This window comes from Tympanuchus pallidicinctus, unplaced genomic scaffold, assembly GCF_026119805.1.
Source record: "Tympanuchus pallidicinctus isolate F22 unplaced genomic scaffold, pur_lepc_1.0 scaffold20, whole genome shotgun sequence".
Classification (NCBI taxonomy): Eukaryota; Metazoa; Chordata; class Aves; order Galliformes; family Phasianidae; genus Tympanuchus; species Tympanuchus pallidicinctus.
In genome coordinates this window covers 8807904-8827466 of record NW_026294722.1, presented here as the reverse complement: position 1 = coordinate 8827466, position 19563 = coordinate 8807904, and the positions used below count along the sequence as shown (strand labels likewise).

Below are 19563 nucleotides of genomic sequence, written 5' to 3'. Positions count from 1 at the left end.
GCACAGAAAAGAGACGGAGCGCTTTCATTTTCCACCTCCAAGCAGAACCGCGTGACGCAACGCACCGCTTCACAACCGCGGCGATGACGCAGCGGGAGGCGGACAGAAAACCCCCCCGCTACCTGCGAGCACAACACTCTCGCTTTTGGAATGCTGCGAAAACCAAACCCGTTTCTCCCACCTCTCCTAGCCCCCCTCCCCTCCTCCCTCTCCTCTTTTCTCTTTTCTCCGCACACAACCCCGTCCTCTTCCCTCCTCCTCTCCCCATCAGCCGCTGTCTGTTCCAGCCGGGATGGGACACGCAGCACACGACGCTTCGCTTCCCCCCCTCCTCTTTCGCCGCGGTCTGCGGGCATTCCCTGCGGGGCGGGGCGGGGCGATGCGGTGTTGTTCGCTCCGCCTCCTCGGGCAGCACCGCGGTTATAAGCGGCGCTGCGGCGGAGAGCGGGCAGAACTGCCGCCGTCTGCGTTGGCCGTTGGGTTCAGTTCCGAGTCAGCGCCCCGCACCGCCTCGCCATGCCGCTGCTCCGCGCCGCCTTCCTGCCCTTCCTGCTCGGCCTCCTGCTGGCCGCTGCCGCCGCCGAGTCGGTGAGTGCCGCTTACCCCGCAGCCCCGTGGCTGTGTGCCGCTCCTCCTCCTCCCTACTTGCCACTTCTGCCTTCTCCTATCGGCTCCGGCGGAATGAGCGCCGGGTGTGCGGGTGCGTCGTAGAAACGAACCGCTCTCCGTTCCGGCTTTGATCTCCAACTGCTGCTTATGGACTTATTGGCCTTTAATCCCTCTTTTATTGCCGCTTTATGATAGCTTTGGTGAGCAGTGCGTTGCCGCATCTGGGTGCGTGTTCCTGTCGTACTGGGACGTGCCTGTGTTGCTTCCTGCTGTCCTCGTGGTTCTCGGACCAACCTTACTTTTCTAAAGGAATGGATGAATAATTTAAGACTTCTCTAAGCATATCATAAGAAAGTAAAATAAAGAATGTGTGATGCTTTAAGCTGGTACCTGTGGTCTTCCTGTGAAGCAGAGGTCTTGGGAGTCTGCCTTCCCTGTTTGTATTTGTGCCCCTCTTCCCGATAGCACAGGATCTCTGTGTCCATTTGAAGGAGTTGCTGGTGTTAATATAATTATTGCAGGAGATGTAAGGATCTCAAAACTAGGTTTGATTATCCATGTTGCTCTGCTCTGTGAGGATCAGTGCAGATAAGCACTGGGCGCTGCTTTCCAGTAAGGGCAGGCTGGGGGGCTGCTGGTTGTGAAGTGGGAACATCACACAGGACGTCAGCAGCGATTGTCAGCTGCTCTCTGCTAAGGCCAACCAACTCCAATCCACTTTGCTCTAATCTGGTGCTTTTATCCCTGCTATTAAGCACGTGAATTGTGCCTTCAAGAGCTGGCCCAAACCAGTAGGGCAAACTTCTGGGGCAGACAGCATCTGGAAGCTGCATTGACCATGTTTGGTATGAAATGCAACTTGATGTCTCTGGAGAATGGAGTGGACTGTGAGCATCGAATTTCTGCAAAGACAACAAATTTTGAGCAGATGGATTCTGTAGGTCCTTTTGCAGAGCCATATGGAATGTTTGTCAGTGTCGTCTTGGCTGCGTCAGGCAGGCTGTGCGCTCCAGCAGTAATACTGACCTACTCCAGAGTCCTGTGCAAACAAACAAGTTTAGGTTTCAGGCTGCCAGGGAGGAGACAGGATGACAAAGTTTGAGAGAGCGCTGCTGCTGCTCCTCCTCTTCGTTTTTATAGCCTTGCCAAAACGTGCAGGGCTGCACAGCGTGCGGCAGGGTGAAGGCAGGTAGCTGTTTCTTCACAAGACAGGGATTGTATTTCTTGTGCTTACGTAAGAGTATGGCTTCTGAGAGTGATTTGGTGCCTGAACGTTACCCTGAGCCTGTGCAAACAGAAATGCTTTGGCTCCTTTCCCCTCGCACGGGTTGTTGGCATGGATGGGATTTGTCGGTGTGAAGCAATCCTGGATGTGTAAAAGGGTGGGGACTGTGAGCAAAGTGCCTGAGTGTGACGTTGGTGCCGGGGTGGTGGGTGGCTGCCTTACTGCAGCTTGGTGTGAGGACATCACCTTGTTCCCTGTTGGGGGTGGGGGCTTTCCAGCTGGATCTGTGCTCTTCAGCCCTCCCTGAGCAAGTGCTCCAGGGAATAAAGGCTGTAGGGAGGGCTGTGCTGGGTGTCCGAAGGGTTTTGGGGAGAAGGGTGGGAAGCCAGCAGTGCAGCTAGTGTATGGGATGAGTGGAGCTAAGGAGGAGCAGGGCAGCATTGCAGAGCTCTGCCTGAACTTCTGGCATCTAGCTGGCCCCTGGCGGCATGGGGAGAGACATGAGTATTCCCAGCAGTAGTGTCTTTGCTGCAGGCTTGAGCTGCTCCTGTTGTTAATGCTACTGAAGAAGACTGCTTTTGCTGTGAGCTCAGCAGTGCGAATGGTCTGCAAGCTGCAGCCATCCTGCTTTGCTGCCTCAAAGAAAGCAGAAAGTTTCCACGCAGTGCTGCGTTGTGTTCGTGCATCCCCAGCAGCGCAGCCGAGCAGAAATCCATCCTGAAAGCTGCTGGCTGAGGAGGGTGCAGGGAGGGGGGGAGGCCTCGTGCTGGCTGTGGGCTCCATTTCTGGTTCAAGGCAATCATGCTTGGAGGACTTCTGATTGGCAAAGCCGGTGTCTTGTTGATGATAGCCGTGTTTGGAAAGTAGTACAGCATTATTAATGTTAAAACCGGTTTGGCTTGTCCTGCTGCCATTGATCCCCCAGGCCTGTTCTTTCTGCTCTTTGCCCAGTTTCTCATCTGTCCCTCCCAATCAAATCAAGACACAGCTATCTGTGTGTTTTACTTTTTTACTTAATGACTTGGCAAGCCTGTGGGGCAGCTGAACATCTACAGCAAATCCTGGCTTTTGCCTTGGCCTACCTAAAATGCAGTGGTAGGATTGGAATTGGGAGGTGATGCCCCTGGTTCCTGAAGGGAAGGAGCCTGTGGCTTTTGGTGGCCAAGCCTAGAGATGATTGTCATGATGAATGCTGGGAAGGTGTGGAAGATGGTATGCTCTCCAGTGCCTGGTACCTTGTTGGGAATGGCTGGTGGAATGGAAACTGGGGGCTGAACTTTGAGGCTTGTTGGCTCTCAGAAGTTAAGGCAGCTGGACAATGCGACTGCTTGTTTTCCTGCCCCTCCTGCTGCTGTCTCCCAAGACCTTGGCATTTCAAGGTCCTGCTGAGGTCTGTATCCAGTCCAACAGTTGTGGAAATGTTTTTTCCTATGCATCTTCACCTCTTCCCTCTTTTCTGAGCCTTTGCTGTTGCTTTCTATGCCTGAATGTTTGGGGTCAGGAGACTATTCCGTTCTCACCCTGCCCTGGTGTGCTTGGAGTGGCCCATCACTTTCCTGATGCACTTGTCCCACTTCCATGAGGCTGGAGGCTGCTCAGAGTGCAGACTTCAGCAGAATTCTTCCCTTCTGAGTCCCACTGCTGGGAAATGCTCTGGAAGTGTGCTGGCTGGCTGATGGCTCAGGACTCCCCAGCTAATACTTTGGCTAGATAAAAATGGAGCATCCATCCTTTGAAGCACTTCTTTGCTCTCAAGTTAAGGTTTATCCTCTCCAGATTGCTCTTAAATCCTTGCAGCTGGATTCTCGCCACAGCTCAGTACAGCTTGTTCCTCGATGCCCTATGATGACAGAGGGGTCCTGCTGCTTCTGTAGCCTCAGACGTGGAGCTAATGCAGCTGAAGCACTAAAACTGGACAGATCCAGCACGTCTGACCTCTGGGCTGCTGTTGTGGAGAGTGTGTGGCTGTTTGTTGAGACGGTGTGGAATGCAAACACTTCAGATTAAGGATTCAGATGATCTGCACTAGAATGAGGCTGTTGTGATGAGACTGGGCTTGGTGGCTCTGAATAGACACAGCAGCCTGGAAGGAGTTGGTGCGTAATGAGCTACTGCAGGAGGGGCTGTGAAGGATCCCATGGTGATGATCTGTTAGGGCTGCATTTCTGGATTAGTTTGGATTTCTATTTTTGTTTTTTCTCTAATCGTGCTCTCAGATGTCCGGTAAGTGCTGCTACCTTGGTCCAGCTCTGCTGTGTGCCGTCAGCCCCGCAGCAGCAGCGTGTGACTCAGGGTTTCTGGCACTCAGCTCCCTGAGACTGCTGTCACTGTGTGAGTAACGGCTCTGCCCTGGCCCCAATACAGTGACTCAGACTTGCTTGGCACTGGGACACAGTGCTGGGTCCCTTATGGGGGAAGGAGAGGGGTAAATATACAGAGCTGATGCTGCTGAGCAGCCAGGCTGTGCTGTCTGACTGCTGCCTCCTGTCTCATCCGTCTCAGTTTGTTGCTCTCTGCCACGTTACTGCTGCCACAAGCTGAGTTAGTGTTGGCGAAGGCTTCTGAGAAATCAGTGTTGTCTCAAGCAGCCACTAACTTGCTCTGGCAGCTCCATGGGTGCTGCCTTTTCAGACAGATACAGCTGGATGGGGAGAGGAGGGCGGTGATATCTGAAGTGACCGAAAGTGTTTGTAGCAAGACAGAGGAGTGGGAAGTCGTAAAGAGGAGGCTGAGTACTGAATTCCGAATCTAGAGAAAATGTCAGCGTAGGAGGGGGAGGCACATAAGACATAGCTACATTACTCTTGATTTCCAAAGGCTGTCTGACTTCAGAAATACCCTTATTGTAAAAGCCTTGTTTTTGCTAGAAATATGTGCTCGTGTCGGTTGTATCCGCCAGTCTTTCAAGGCTGAGATTCTGCTTACAAAACACTGAATGGTTCTTGTTAGACAAATCATTGGGATAACTGAAAAATCAAAGCTGTTAATTAAAATGTCAGCGAGACACTCCTTGGGGTGGGAAGGAGACTGCTAGGCACGTAGTGTGTTACCCAAGCAGCCTGTGTCATGTAGCAAAACCCAGGTTTCTTGCTTAAACAGATTGTGTTCTGTTGGTCAAACAAATTCAGTCTTGGGAAGGATTTCTGCCTTCTGATGTTGCCCAGTTTTGGCTGATGAGGGGAAGACGTTTCCTTAGCAGTGTAAGCAGAACTGTGCTGCCTGTCTGCTGTAAAACCCCAAAGACAAAGTGCTGTGGCCCTGCCCTGTTTACCTTGCTGGGAGGCTGACCCTGCCTCCTGCCCTTTGGCTGCAGTTACAGTCAAACTGTAGCAATAAAAAGAGCTGTTGGTGTGCATTAATGACTGCACTGGGAAAGTGCCTGCCTTGGACATGCAGCAAAACAAGCTGAATTGCACAGTGGTTGGGGATCTTGATGTGTCCCGGGTCTGGTTTTGCTCTTGAGGGCAATGGGGAGGTGGGATGCTGAGCTGGGAGCAGCAGGGCTCCTGTGGGTGGGAAGATGGATCCTGGCCAGTGTGGTGCAAGGAGAGTTGCAGAACTGCTTCTGGGGGCTGTATTCCTCCTCCAACAGCTGAGAACTTTCTACTGACCTCCTACCTCAAATGGAAATATGTGGAGCTACTACTGATGTCAGGAGCTTGGGCTCCGAAGACTCTGTTCCCAGTGAGATAAATATTTATTACAAGTCCACAGTGCAGAGCAGACTCTGGAGCCAGGCTCTTGCAGGAGGCTGTTTATGTGCGGGCTGTTCTTGGCCCTAATTCCAAATTTCCTGAGGCTGAGTATGAGGAGCTGGTACCGTGTGTTGGTTACTAAATGACTTGTTAGTCTGGTTGGGTGCAGGCTTCACAGAGCTGAGGAAGGAAGGAGCAAAGCAATAACTTTGTCACAGTCAGGAGCAGAGGGACCCTGAGTGTGCGGAGAAGTGGTGAGGGAGCTGGGAAGCTGCTGGCAGAGGGCAGGAAACAGGGCCCAGAGAAGGGAGCGCTGCTGGGAGCAGGTGGGGCTGTGTAGTGCTGTAGGATGAGCTGCATGGTCTACAGCAGCACTGCTGGCTGCATGCCGGCCCCAAGCCAGGGCCACCTCTGTGCAGCCAGTGATGGACCCAGTTAAAGAAGCAAAACAACACAGCAAAAAAATCTCCGTGCACCGAAACTCCAATCCTTACCGTAGTAGCTGAGAAAATCCCTGCTGTTGATGTTCTGTGTTCATACAAATGCTTACACAGGCATAGCCTGATAGCAGAGTGGTCCCACTCTTTCATCCTGAGTGCTTTCAGACTGATAACTTCCTCTGCTGCGTGCTGTTTGGCTGGCAGCTTTACCAACAGCACAACCAAAAATAGCCCAACCTGGGCTCAGCTGAGATCTTTGGGCTCCTACTTCTGATTAGATTAAAGTGGGTGGTAGGGGGAAGGAATTTGTAGGGCACAGCGCTGGGAATCTTGGCTGCACAAACAAGCTGATAGCCGCCTGGGAAAGGCTCTGTGCTCCTGAGCCTTTGAAGTCTGTGTCTGCCCAGCTTAGTCTGCTGGCATGAGGGAGTGTGGAGAGCCTGAGAATGCACGTCACACGATTCTTGCTGAGTGGAAATTCTGCTTGCACGTGTGTTGGGAAATAGTGGGTGTTGTATTCTAGGGAAGGGCAGTGAGGGCAGGCCTCTCCCTGGGAGAGGGGGAAACGTGATGCACAAAGTATCCCAAGTTTGAGAAGCAGTCCTAGATGGAGAAACTGGTGTGCTGGAACCTTTACATCCCTTTTGATTCTTCTACCCCCTCTCCCCCCGGGCGGGGATCCCAGAGGAGCTTCATGTGTTAGAATAGGTGACACAGAGTGAGTTGAGAGTCCTAAAACTGAATCCTCTTTTTAGCCTTGGATAAACTTCTCCTGAACTGAGACATCAGCACTGAAGTATACAAACTACTTACAATTAGATTTGCGACAGCATAGAAACCCCACTGAACTGGATTTGAATTCCTGTCCCTGACATGGAGAACCTCTTGGGCTCAGCACAGCCCCATTGCAGTTGTTTTCCTCCCCAAGTCACATGAGCACACGCTTTCCCCTGTTGCAGTTTTCCTCTGAACCTTATCTTTATTTGCTTCAGGGCAAGTGATTGACACGCAGCCATCTGCAGCCCTGCTGAGCTCTGTAGACTCTGGCTGGAGGGGAGCAGCTGCCTCCTGCCCACCCTGCTGTCCTGGCTCTGTGGGCCCTGGAGCTGGGCACTGAGTCTTTCCTGCAATTATTTTGCCACTAAACCGTTCCCAGCATGTGCCTGGCTGGTGAAGGGCACCATCTTTATGGCTTTGCTCTTGGCTGATAATCAGGCAAGAGCAGTTAAACAGGAATTCATTCCTTTGTAATCTCCGTCCTCCTGTTTGGTGCTGCATTAAGGTCTGAGGAGAGAGCAGCTGTGTGTGAGCAGACCAAGGCAGCCGACATTTGACTTGGTATGTGCAGGAAAGCCTACTTAGCAAGCTCCCCACCCCTGCAGAGACCAGGATGGCTCAACCCCATTGCAGGGAAAGGATTTTGCTCCACAGAGCAGGTCACACTGCAGAAGCCAGGATTAGGGAGTCATTGGCACAGGGATTACGGCTTGGCTGCTGCGTGAGCCCTGGGAGAGCTGCTTGCTGTAACATGGCTTAAAGAATCATAGGGGATGTGCAGGCAGGGGGACGTGGGCCAGGCTGTGTGTGAGTGCTGGGCACGTGCTGCTCTTCTGGCCATGTGCAGCACGAGGTCTGCTGGGCTTGGGTCGCCAGTTACCTACCTGCTTGGACAGAGGCTGGGGAGGCTCCTCCTAATGACATTAAACAAGTGATGATTTGTCAGCCTACGTGTTCCTCTTGCTCTGCCTTACTGAGCAAGGTGCTACTCCTTGCCTATACTACTAAGCAGAATCCTTTCCCTGCAATGAGGTTGAGCCCTCCTGGTCTCTGCAGGGATGGGGAGCTTGCTAAGTAGGCTTTCCTGCGCATACCAAGTCAAATGTTGGCTGCCTTGTGGCAAAAGCTCCCTCTAACTTCCATTTCAATTAAAATGGGAGGATAGCTGTCCTTGCCTGTTTCCTGTGTGCTGAGAGGACAGCTCTGGGTGCACTCAGTCCTTCCCAGTGCTGTGGGGTTCCTCAGATCTCCTGCAAGCTTCCAAACCTTTCTGGGCTTGCTTCTGTGCTGTCTGTGGGCAGTTGCCTGCCTTGTCCAGTAGCTCTGCTTTCTTCAGGTGAGTTGGGTGTGTTGTGGGGTTGTCAAGTGGCATTTGCTCATGGCAGCATGGGTCTGGGAAAGATGTTTTGTCACACAGTTCCAGCTATCCCCTGCTTGACTCTGAAAAATGCCCAAAAAGGTTCTCAGGAGAGCCCTGCCAACATCAGCATGTCATGCTCTGTGTCTATTAAATGCCTTATGGAAAAGGGATGGGGAAAAGTGCTGCCTAGAGACTGCTGGTAGAGTGCACCTATACCCTATGTTGATTTTCCGTGTCTGTCTCCCCTCATCACAGGAATTTCCCATAGATCTGCTTGACTAGAGACCCAGTCCTGGCTCCAGCACATACCTGTGTGCACCTGGGGCTCACATCACGGATTTTTGAGGTAGTCTGAGGTGCTGTTTGCCATCCCTGGCCATTAAGGTAGAACAAAGTGATTCATATTGTTGGCTTCTTGTGCCCAGAAAAAAAAAACAACACAAGAGAACCTTAGGTTTATCTGTCCCTGAAGGCTGTAAAGAGTTAACAGGTCTGCACCTCAGCACTCACTCCATTTGCAACCTCTCAGGCTGGCACGGCTCCACGTGCTTTTGTCTAGGAAAGCTGACTTTCACCTTGCTCCTGTTTACTCCTGGATGTGTGTACACAGTGCTGGGAAGGGAGATGCACAGACCTCCAGGCTGTCGTTGTGGAGTTGCAAAGGAGATAAGGAGCTCCCTGTGCTCCAGGTGCCCGAGTCTCTGCAGGTCTGCTCCCTGTACAGCTTGCTGGTGATGGCTCTTCCAAGAAGCTTTTAGTTGAACCCTTGGTATGTTTGATCAGAGACAGTGAGCAGCATAAAAGCTGTTCAGTGTCTGAAAGCCTTGTTCCAGTCCCACAATGCTTGATTTTGTAAAAGTTGTGGTGAGGATGTGTGGGCTGGGGTAGGCAACTGCCTGGGTTTGGTATTTCCCAGAACTAGCCAGCAGCTGGGGAACCTGCCTGTGGGGCAGAGATCTGCTTGCTGCCTCAGCAGTGGGATGCTGCTGCTTTGGGGATCGGTGGTGTGCTGGGACTATGAGCAGAGGTCCATCAGAGCCTCAGTCTTGTCTGCATGCCACCTGTGCTCCCACTGGAGCAGGGCACACAGTGCCCAACCCTGCCTGGCTGTGCAGCCTGACCTGGGCTTGTGAGTCCTCTGTGCTGCGAATGGTGTCCACGGTTCAAGTGCCTGATGTCTAGCAGGGCATAAACTTTTATTTTTGCCACTGGCAGGCAGGAAAAGCTGCTCCATCCCTAGCGCATTGGCTAATCCCCTCAGTGCTTACTGGGGATCAGAGCTGCTTAGTGTGAGGAAGAAATCCTGGAAGCAGTCTCCTGCAGTAGCAGTGGTTTTCTGCTCAGACCTCTCCTGGAAGGAAACGTGTCAATAGCAGGGCTTGGCTTTGACTGCTGGGGCAATGTGGGCTAGCCCAGCAAGCAGTGTGCTGCTGCCAGTGGGTCTCCAGCCTGAGACAGCAGGAGGACTCTGAATGTCCTGTGCCCTTCTCCAGCTGGCAGTTGCAGAGGGTGTTCAGCTGAATGTGGCCTGAGATGGATTGGCACGGGCTGCCTGCTGCTGCCCTGTGTGTTCTGTGGCCTGGCAGCTCAGGGGATGCTGTGGTTGTAGGGAGGCTGAGTCTTCCCTCTTAGAAAGGAACGGCACTTTTTGAGCAGCTCTACAGGGAACCCTGTGGCGCTTGAGAAGCCCCGAGCCTTTGCTTTTTAAGTCTGTGAAAGCACTGTGTGCCCTCTCACAGGTGTGTATGCAAGGAATGTGCCTGCTGCACATGCTGTACCCACTGTAACTCTTCTTGGGCTGCCAGGACCCATCTCAGGAGCCTGCTCCTTGGAAGAGTGTGTCCCAGTGCCTGGAGGGCACACACACAGAGCAGGGCACACCGAGGTGCCCAGCAGCCCTCCAGCTTCCTGTGCTTTGGGGTGAAGCTGTATGAATGAGGCTTTTTGCCTGCAAGAAAAGCTTTCTGTGGGCTTTGAAGAGCTCTCCTGGCTTCCAGGAACTTCCCTGCCCTTAATCAAGAGGATGATGAAGAGTGAGTTTGGGGAACGCTCCCCTATAATCTTATTTATGTTTCTGAGTCAGTAATTTCCTTGTTATGTCCTTTGGCTTGTAAACACTGTCTCTCCTGACTTAAATAGGGCTTTCTGATAGACGAACATAGTGCATTCCACAGTATGTACTAATCACCATGGCTGAGTGCCATGGCTTTGCCTATGTCTGGGCTGATCTGATAAGGCCAGCCTGCTGTCCAGCTGCTCAGTGGCCTGCATGTGGCTTTCCTTGAGCCACCCTGGCCAGGAGAGGCTGTTGACCGCTGTGATTCACAGCAGTGTGAGCTGGTGTGGGGTGCGGTTCAGCATGGCTGTCTGACCTGGCAGCCCACTTGAGCAGACCTACAGCAAACATGGCTCTACTGTCCTAGCTCAGGTGGACTGGAGTTCATCCTCCCTGCTCCTTGATGGGATGGCCGTGAGCTGCAATGGGAGTGTGGCTGTATGCTGGCAGCAGTTCGGGTTTTGGCTGGGTTTCATGTATCTTGAGATGAATTTGCCTTGGAGCAAGTGATCAACAATGTTGGGAACACCTGGTTCCAGGGGGAAGGAGGATTTCTTCCCAGCAGTCCTTCCTCCCCAGGCCCCTTGCCCTGTGCCAGCTGAGGCAGAGAGGAGCAGGGCTCTGGGAGAGCTGGGCTCAGTGCTTCCTGCCCTGTGGCCGTTCAGTTGGTTGTCCTCCAGCAGAGCTGCAGGGGAAACCAAAGATACCACAATAAGCTAATGAAAAGCACATCTAGTAGCCACTGCTCCTCATGCAGAATGAGAAGCATCCTGCTCTCACCACAGGGCCTTGTTTGTGGCAAAACAAATATGCTAATGGCAGGGAAATCTGGGCTGGGGCTGTGGGTAGAGGAAGTTGACACATGTGATGGATTGTTAGCATTTGCTTCTAAAATCAATAGTGGGCGCAACTTGTCAGTTGGTTTGTCATTCGGTGTCACTGCTGGGCTGGAGGATGTGTCACACCTGGCTGGGCTGGCAGGGGGGCTGCTCCAAGTCCTGGAGCTGCACAGCCTGTCCTAATGAAGCAGTGAGCAGCAGAGCTGGGGGGGTGAGGCCAGGATCCAACTGACCACATTCTCTACTTAGGCTCATGAACTGTACTTTCCCAAAGCCCTCAAGTGTGAAGAACTGTGGGATGAAGGCATAGTTGTGGCTATTGAAAAATGTTCTCCTGGGATAAACCTCCAGGACTTAAACCAGAGAGATGCTGAAGAAGTGCATGCCCAGCATTTCTGTGGGGACAGCAGAAAAAAAACAATGTGACAGCCTAGCCCTTAGCTATGGGACCTGTCTGCCTGCATCGTACTCCTTGCCTTCGGGGAAGGGGTTAAGTTCCCACCATGCCAATGACTTCATGGCTATGGAATTGGAGGCAGCTGAGCTGGAATCTGTGGGCTGGTATTGGGCAATGAAACTGCATCTGCAGGACCCTCACCTGGCCCCAGGCTCCTGGGAGAGGAGCGATGCTTTGGGGAAATTGCATAACCTTGGCAAGGGCAGGAGGTTTGGGCTTGTGGCTCCTTCAAGACCCAAGTGCAAATCAGTTCTAGTGTCTAAATTGCTGCTGTGGCCAAACAGCTGATTGTCTGAGCAGCTCTTCTGGCCTGGCTGCTCTGCAAGCTGGGCAGGCTGCCCTTCTGCACTGCTGTTTTGCTAATGTGTGTCTGCAGCTACAGCCGTTAGACCCTCAGATCCTGGGCTTCATTTCATAGACTTGTTTACACACGTTTCAATAGGTGAGGCAAGGAAAGCTCTTCCTTTGGGCGGGTCATTATTGATAGCGAATGCTCTTGAACATCACACTGAATTGCAGTGCAATTCAGCAGAACTGGCAGGCCAGTTTTAACCTTTGGGCAATAAAGTAGGTTTGTTCTCAGTGCAGGAAGCAATGAATTGCCTCAATGTGAAGCTTTGGTGCTGGGGGGGGGGAGGGGGAGGGAACAACAACAACAACAAAAAAACCACCCTGACTTATAGGTGCCAGGCTTTTTCTTTGGGAACAGGAAGTTCTTCCAAATCCCTCTTTACGACAAACTGAAGGCATTGTTTCTTGCTACAAACTCCTGACCAAGATCCTGTTGTGTTGTTTCCATCCCATGGTTGTTCAGTGAACCTCCTGAATCTGCAGCCCTCAGGAAATTCCCCTCTATGACTTCTCACTTCTGTTCTGAGAAATTCTAGGGGAATTCAGCTGCTTCCAGTGAAGATAATGTCTTGTTGGAGAGGAAGTTCAGCATTTAATGTTCTTGTGATGGAAGCGATGCGCTCAGCACAGGTCTTGAACTGCTGATCTTTTGTGAAACCCTTTCCAGCAGTTGTCTGAAACTTAACTCTTATCCCCCCCCGTCCCCAGGTGAGAGAAACAGAAACCATGGATGCCCAATGGCTTAACTACCCTGGCTCTGGAGACCTGCCAGATGATGAAGACATTGCTGAATTCACACCTCACTTAACTTCTGATGAGTTTGATATTGATGTTGTATCTGGCTCTGGAGGTGAGTGGGGAAGTAAGTAACCCTGTGCCAGCAGCTGCAGAACCGAGTGAGGGTACAAACCAGGGCTCTAGAAGGAGCTGCCAGGTGAAGATGAGAGAGCCCTGTGGGTTGGAGGAAAGCAGTGAAAGTGGTTGAATCACTTGGGGAGAACAGATGGAATCCAACTGAATGTTGGAGGCTGAGGCTCTTTCCTTAGAACTGTGAAGAACTTGTGAGAGACTTAACAAATAAACAGAATTGTAAACTTGAGGCAGTGTTAAAAGGCTTAAAGCTTACCTTGTTTGGCCTCAGCTGAGACAGTAAAGGACTAACTGGTGTGCAAGTGAACTCTGTGACATGCAAAGCTCCCTGCCCAAACCAGTTTCAGCAGCTCCTTGTCCCCTTTATGTGAGCATTTCTTCTCTGAATGGAAAAGAACAAGTCCTGAAATCGGTACCTGACATGTTTGGGCAGATCTGGTGACTAGAGGTTTAGCAAGCTATCCTCTAGGGGTGGGTGGTGAGAGCTTTGCCCTCCCTTGGCATTAGTTTGGCAAGCTGTGGCAGACCTGCTTTGCAGAGCAACTCCAGATATTCTGCAGTGGGGTCCCATGGGTACAGCTGAAGATCCCTGGTGTGCACAAGGTGTTGCTCTTGGGGTTGCATCTTCTGATCTTGTGCAATCAAAACTATTAAGTGATGGATGCTCCAGCAGGTAAGAGGGAACTGTATTCAGGAGAGAACTGGAGTCCTAGTTGCACTGCAGTTGCTGGAAGTGTTGGAATTGTGGAGAAACAGTTTGTAATGTGAGGAAAACTTAGTGTGCTCTTCTTCCCTTCCTGCAGACTACTCGGATTCTGATGATGCCATGTACCTGACCACTGTGGATACTCCTGTGGTAGGTGTTACCTTTGCTTCTTTTTAAGCCACTCTGGTCTGTCTCGAAGCTTTCTGAATACCCTTCCCCCTGCAAGATGAGGCATGGAGACAAATCTGCCTGCGTGAGCCAGAACAGCACACTTATAAAGCACTGAGCAAACTTTCCTTGCCTTGCACACCCTCCTGCTTTCAGCTGCAGGTAGGCTGGGTGCTGCTTACTGACGGGTGTGGTCTGTCTGTTCTCTGCAGATATCTGACAACTATATCCCTGGAGATAGGGAGAGAAAGATAGAAGGCGAGAAGAAAAACACGATGCTGGACAATGAAATCATTCCAGACAAAGCTTCACCTGTTGAAGAGAACCTGTCCAACAAGATCTCCATGGCAAGCACAGCCAACAGCAGCATCTTTGAAAGAACAGAAGTTCTTACAGGTAATAATTCACACTGTTCTTAAGCTCTGGCAATAAATTATTTGTATTGTAAATCAAAATGGCTTGCATTGTTCTCTGGGGAGCAGTTCCCTTCTGACAAAGCAAGTGAGTTGCGTTACCACTGTGACTACCTGTAACCAGCAACTTCTGCCTGCTAGTCCTCGAATGGCAGAGGAGCCTATTGCTTGCCTTGCTGGGTAAACAGCTTATTTTTGGGCTTGTCACCTGACTGTTGGCTTAAACAAGTGTCACAAGTCATGTGACAGCTGCCGTGCACCTGCCAGCCTCAGCCAGAGGCAAATCTACCCATGAATCAACAGTGTCATAAACTCGTAAAGCAAACACTGGCGTTGTCCTTCTAACCTCTGCCCAAGGCTTGCCTTTTCTGAGCCCTGCCAGGGATGTAGCAGCTCCTGTAAGGTGTCTGAGCACCTCGTCAGCTGTTACAAACCCTTGTTGCTCTGTCTGGAGCAAAACCAAGCAGCACGTGGGACAGATCTGTCTCAAGGCAAGCTTCATCCTGTGCTTAGCGTGATGGTCTGAGCACTGGTCTTGGCAGGTCACGTTGATATGCAGCCATCCTTCTGCCTGGAAGACTGGACTGCTGGCCATCCAACATCAGAGCTGGCTTAGTGCAGTGAGAAGGTGTCACAGCAAAAGATAAACTTGATTGGAGGAGGGGGGAGAATCTTAGTGGTGATGGTGGGGAGCTGTAGCAGTATATTTTGATGTATGGAGTCTCCAGGGTGTGCTCACACAACCAATTGACACCTCATTCAAATGAAAGCTGTGCCACCTTCCTGGAGTTGATGCTGTCAGTAGTTGGGGCATGGCTCTTTCTTTGTCTCCAAGCATGGAGGTTGTCTTATCAGAAGTCCTTTTTAGCCCTTAACTGGAAGATTAGAATGGACTGTGATTGGCTTATGGTTGGAGGAAAGTCAGTTTCTGGCTTTTTTTTTCCCAAGAACATCTTCTGTTGTAGAAAATGTCAGTACCTATGGGGATAGGTGTGTGGGCAAAGCTGACTCTGGAGGCAGTTCTGGGGACTGGTGCTGTTGACAGATCTTGAGATCTAGGAACTTGGAGTTGCCTCAGAGTTGGGACTGAATTCCACGTTTCCTCTCCCCCTGCAGCTCTCATTGCAGGAGGAGCAGTCGGCCTCCTGTTTGCTGTCTTCCTGATCCTCCTCTTAGTCTATCGCATGAAGAAAAAGGATGAAGGCAGCTACGACCTCGGGAAGAAACCCATCTACAAGAAAGCCCCTACAAATGAGTTCTACGCTTAAAGCTCAGCGGCGCCCTGTGCCCCTCGAGGGACAAACGGACTGTATGGAAACACTGTGCCCTCCAGTGAGACGTGCTGAACAAATGCTCTTTTTGGATTGAATTTCAAAGTGACTTTGAAGGGGGGGGGACCAAACTTTCTACATAATCCATCCCGCTCAGCTAACAAGGGCCCAATGAAATACAAAGAGTCTTGGGGGGAGAAAAGCCTCAGTGTATTTTTTTTTTTTCCTAAAGCTAGTGTAAAAACAATAAAGATGCCAAACTTTCTGCTTCTTTTTATAGAGGGTATATAAACACCAAACAGACTGTATGGAAGCAAACACCATGTGTTTGCAGCCAGAGTGCTGTGCTCAGATTGGCTGCTTCTGTAGAAGATGGCTTTTTTTACAAACCTTGCTAATAGGCATCTTGCAGCAGGCTGTTGATGTGAAGCGTTTCTGTGAGGAACTATTTATGAATCTCTTACACTACCGATCACGTTGCCTTGCTGGGGAGCAGAGGGTCCACGGGGATCCCAATCCCCCAGTGCCATAAATGGCTGATGGGAATGTCTTCCCCAGGAGACTTCTGCCTTCCTGTCTGCCCCAGGCAGGGGTCATTAGTCTGTGCAATCAGGACAGCCCCTTTCTCTTGGCTATGTGACACCTTTTCCTTGCCTTTGCTTTTTTTTTTTTTTTTTTTTTTAGGATTGCCTGTAGGATTTTTATAACAAAAATTTTTAAAGAGGAGAGCTTAACGTTTATATGAAGTTTTGTAGAAATTGTTTTGAAATAAAAAAAAAAATCTACTTTTTTAATTTCCTCAGATTTATTTTTTCAATCCCTTTGTTTTCTTTGGGCATATCTCTGGAGATGTTTATGATTCATATTCAGAACTGCAGCAGTTAGCTACAGCGTGGTCACTGGATTCTTCTGCTTCTATAGCAGCTACTGTAGAGGGTAAAGATATTTATGGTTTTCCTGTAATGTAGGTTCTGATTTTTTTTATTATTATTTTTTTTTAAATAGAATTATTTATAGTTTCTGGAATGGCTGCTCTTTGCATCTGGTGACTTTTATCCTTCTTATGTAAATCGCTAATATAATGAGTCTCTGTGGAAACTATTTAAGCTTTATTCTGTGAATTTTAATTATAAATTCAAGGCAATAACTTTTACACTTAATCTGTATGCAAAATTGGATTCATTATATGATTGAAGTAGGGGAAAGATTTAGTATTTCTAGCCTGTAATATATTATAATCAGTCCTATAGAGCTCTATGTTATATTTTTACAGAGAAATATACAACTAAGTGTGAAGGCTGGAGGTAACCCTTCAGCAGCCTCGCTGTCTGTGAGGTCTGTTTTGTACTGCTGTTTGGCCAGCATCTTGCCTGGAGTGCAGGTGGGCGTTGGGTCTGCCTGGGTGGCAGCTCCCAGCTGTGGCTCTTGCACTGCATACCCTGTATGTAGCTCCTACCTCTCAGACCCCTTCCCAGTGCTCCAAGAGCAGAGGATGCAGTGCACGTCCTGTGCTTTGGGGTGGCGTTGCAGGATTGTAGCTGTTTGGTGCAGTTTGAAGCCCAACCTGGGTAGGCAGCATGAAGCTGATGTAATCTAAACAGCTCTTTGAGCCTCCTGAGCAGGACTTCGAGGCTTGTGGCCAGATGCTTAGAGGCAACAGCACAAAGAAATGGGGCTTTAGTTGGTGGCGGCTGCTCCCTGCGGCAGCAGGCAGGGATGTGTTGATGTGAGTTTGGGAGGACTTTCCCAAGGGTCCTCCAGCACGTGTGTTTGTGGAAGCTGCAGGCTCTGGGGTGCTCTAAAAACTATGCACAGTTGGATGTAGGGTAGGAAGGAGAGGGGGGACTCACTGCCTATGGACAGCACTGCCAGGAAGGCAGAAACAGTGTCTGCTTCTCTGGATGTTTCAATTCTCTCGTGTAACTGCTCTTGGGGATTTTCCACTGTTACTGACTTCTATTTTTTTTTCTCCACAAATAAACTGGTACTTTCTAAAATTGGCTTCTTGGACTGTTTCTGATCTGGGATTACTTTTGGGAACTGGATAACAGAGCCTGTGTGTGTAACTCCTTGGTTTACCAAAGGGAGGGGTGTGCTGGGAGTGGTGTGGCAGTGCCCTGCAGTGCCCTGCAGCTCAGAGGGGCTTTGTCACTGTCCCCATTCCTGCTGCCTGTAGGAGCAGCAGGGCTGGGCTTCTGGAGCAACCTAGTGCTGAGTTCTTCAGGCAAGCAGTGTGGATGCAGCATGGCCTCCAGGAGGGAGCATATGTCCTCTGTGCCACTTCAACCCAGAGCAGCTCTTTGGTAAGCCCTGGAGGAGTCTGTGGCTTCCCCAGCCCCTCTGCCCTGGCGCTTTGGTGCTCCTGAAGGATGGGGTTGGCTCTGCTTGCTGGGATGAGTGTTGAGTGTCCAAAGAAGTGCAGTGTTTAAATGGATTATTGTCCTTGAGAAAATCTAATTGCTCTCTCCCTGCTAGGAACTCCTGCTCTGGGCAGCTGGGAGCAGTGTGTGTGCTCCCTTAGGGCTGCAGATACACACTGGTTCTGTGCTGCTGCCTGCTCTGTGTCCAGGACTTCAGGTATTACTGGGCTGGGCTGGGCTGACCTCTGCTCCTGGGAGCTGCTGTTTGTCCAGACCTGGTGATGTATGCCTGCATCCTCTGTGTTCTCATGCCTCCAACAGCCGGGATGGGCTCTTGGCCTTGCACCTCAGGACAGCATTTGTTTGTCTCTTCCTTTCCCAAGGGCTTCATTTCAGTTGCAGGAATCCCTTGTGCTGTGTTTGTGCAGTGCTCTGGATGGGCTCTGCAGGTCACAGGGTGCAGCACCCACAGGCTCTGCTCCTTGCTGCCTACTACCTTTGAGTGATGCTTTGCAGAACCCGCCCTGCTCCCGGCTGTCATTCGATCGCATTTCCTCGTGGTGCAGCTCTGCTCTTACACCAGGACCCCCTTTGGAGTTAGAGCTGAGCACTGCCGCCCTCTGCTGCGGGATGGGGCGCTTTGGGGTGGGCTCCTTCGGGATGCTCTTAGCCGGGTGACCCCGTTACCCCTCCCCGGGCTCTCCCGGGCCCCGCTCTGCTTTGTGGCTGCTGCCCCCTCCTGGCACTGCGCGCACCCCGCAGGGTTTTCTTTATTATTTTTCCTCTTTTTTATTTTTATTTTTTTCCTTTTTCCTCCCTCTTTTTTTTTTTTTTTTTTTTTTTTTTCACTTTACCCTTCCTTTTTTCATTTTCTATTTTTTCCACTTTTTTTTTTTTTTTTTTTACTTTTTCCTTGTTCACCCTTCCCCCTACTTCCACCCATTCCCCTTTTCCTTTATTTATTTAATTAGTTAGTTAGTTAGTTAGTTTTGCCATTGCATTGCAAGAAAATCAGTCTAACTACCCAGCAGGTAACAGCCTCAGGCCTGGAGATACAGAGAACTCTCAGTTCATCATTATGCCTGAGTACTTTATCAGCCAGTTCACCCAGAGTGCAGGGTGGGAAAGGCTCAGAAGAGGGATAAACATTAGCAAAGTGTCAGCTATGATGTGCTGAAGCTCGTGGCAGGGCTATAGGTATGCTCTGAAAGATGCCTAAGACCTGCAAGGAAACGTTCCTCTGCAGAAGGCACCAAAAAGGCAGCGGGGTGCAGTGTTGCTCCCACCACATCATCCCGACCTTGCTGTGCTGAGCATCACTGAGAGCAGCTTTGAGGTCAGACCAGGGCCAACAGGAACCAGAAGGTAGGGGTTTCTCTGCTGAAATATCTATGGCTTGGGAAATGTGGAGGTGGGAGAAGATGCATTTGTCCTGGGAACAGTGTCAGTTTAATAATGTGGAGGCAATACTGCAGAGGAGCATTGGGTGCATACTGCATGTTCCTCACTGTGCTGCTGTGGGGAGGTGATGCAGTTGGGTCTCCAGGGCTACCATGACCAGCAGTGCTGCCAGGCTTGTTGCTAGTTCATCTTCCAAATCCATCTGTTTCAAAGGTGCACCGAAGCCCCACTCCTTTCCTTGAGCTTTCACCTGGGGCTAGGAGGTCTGGGTCTCTATCCAGCAGCCTTGGGCGGAGGTGCAGCAAAGATAGAATGAGGGCTGGGAGTGCCAGGGTCTCTGTACCCCACAGGCTTCTGCTGGCCCCAGGGAATGGAGTGTTCCTGGTGCAGAAGCACCACTCACCCCCCAGTGCAGCCCTCTGCTCTGCACCATCCCCCTCCCGGGAGGAAGTTTCAGGGCGTTTGGCCCAATGTTGACATTGCAGAGGGGAAAGGGCTGCTTTTTAATCACCGCCTGATTATTTGGAGGGAAGGCAGAGAAGCGGGGGGCCGAGGTGGGCCGGCA

The 19563-nt window shown here is 50.8% G+C and overlaps 1 protein-coding gene across 2 annotated transcripts; it reads left to right on the top strand.

The window, feature by feature from the left end:
- Positions 1 to 443: 443 nt before the first annotated feature.
- Positions 444 to 17234, top strand: SDC4 (syndecan 4). 2 transcript variants are annotated; one of them, XM_052684161.1, is made up of 5 exons: positions 444 to 588; positions 12518 to 12659; positions 13483 to 13535; positions 13766 to 13949; positions 15083 to 17234. In XM_052684161.1, exons 1-5 carry the CDS (start codon positions 517 to 519, stop codon positions 15232 to 15234), a joined length of 603 nt encoding a protein of 200 aa, XP_052540121.1. In that variant the 5' UTR covers positions 444 to 516; the 3' UTR covers positions 15235 to 17234. The 2 variants fall into 2 exon arrangements, with proteins under 2 accessions (XP_052540121.1, XP_052540122.1); XM_052684162.1 differs by lacking the exon at positions 444 to 588 and adding an exon at positions 12410 to 12439.
- The last annotated feature ends 2329 nt before the right edge of the window (positions 17235 to 19563 follow it).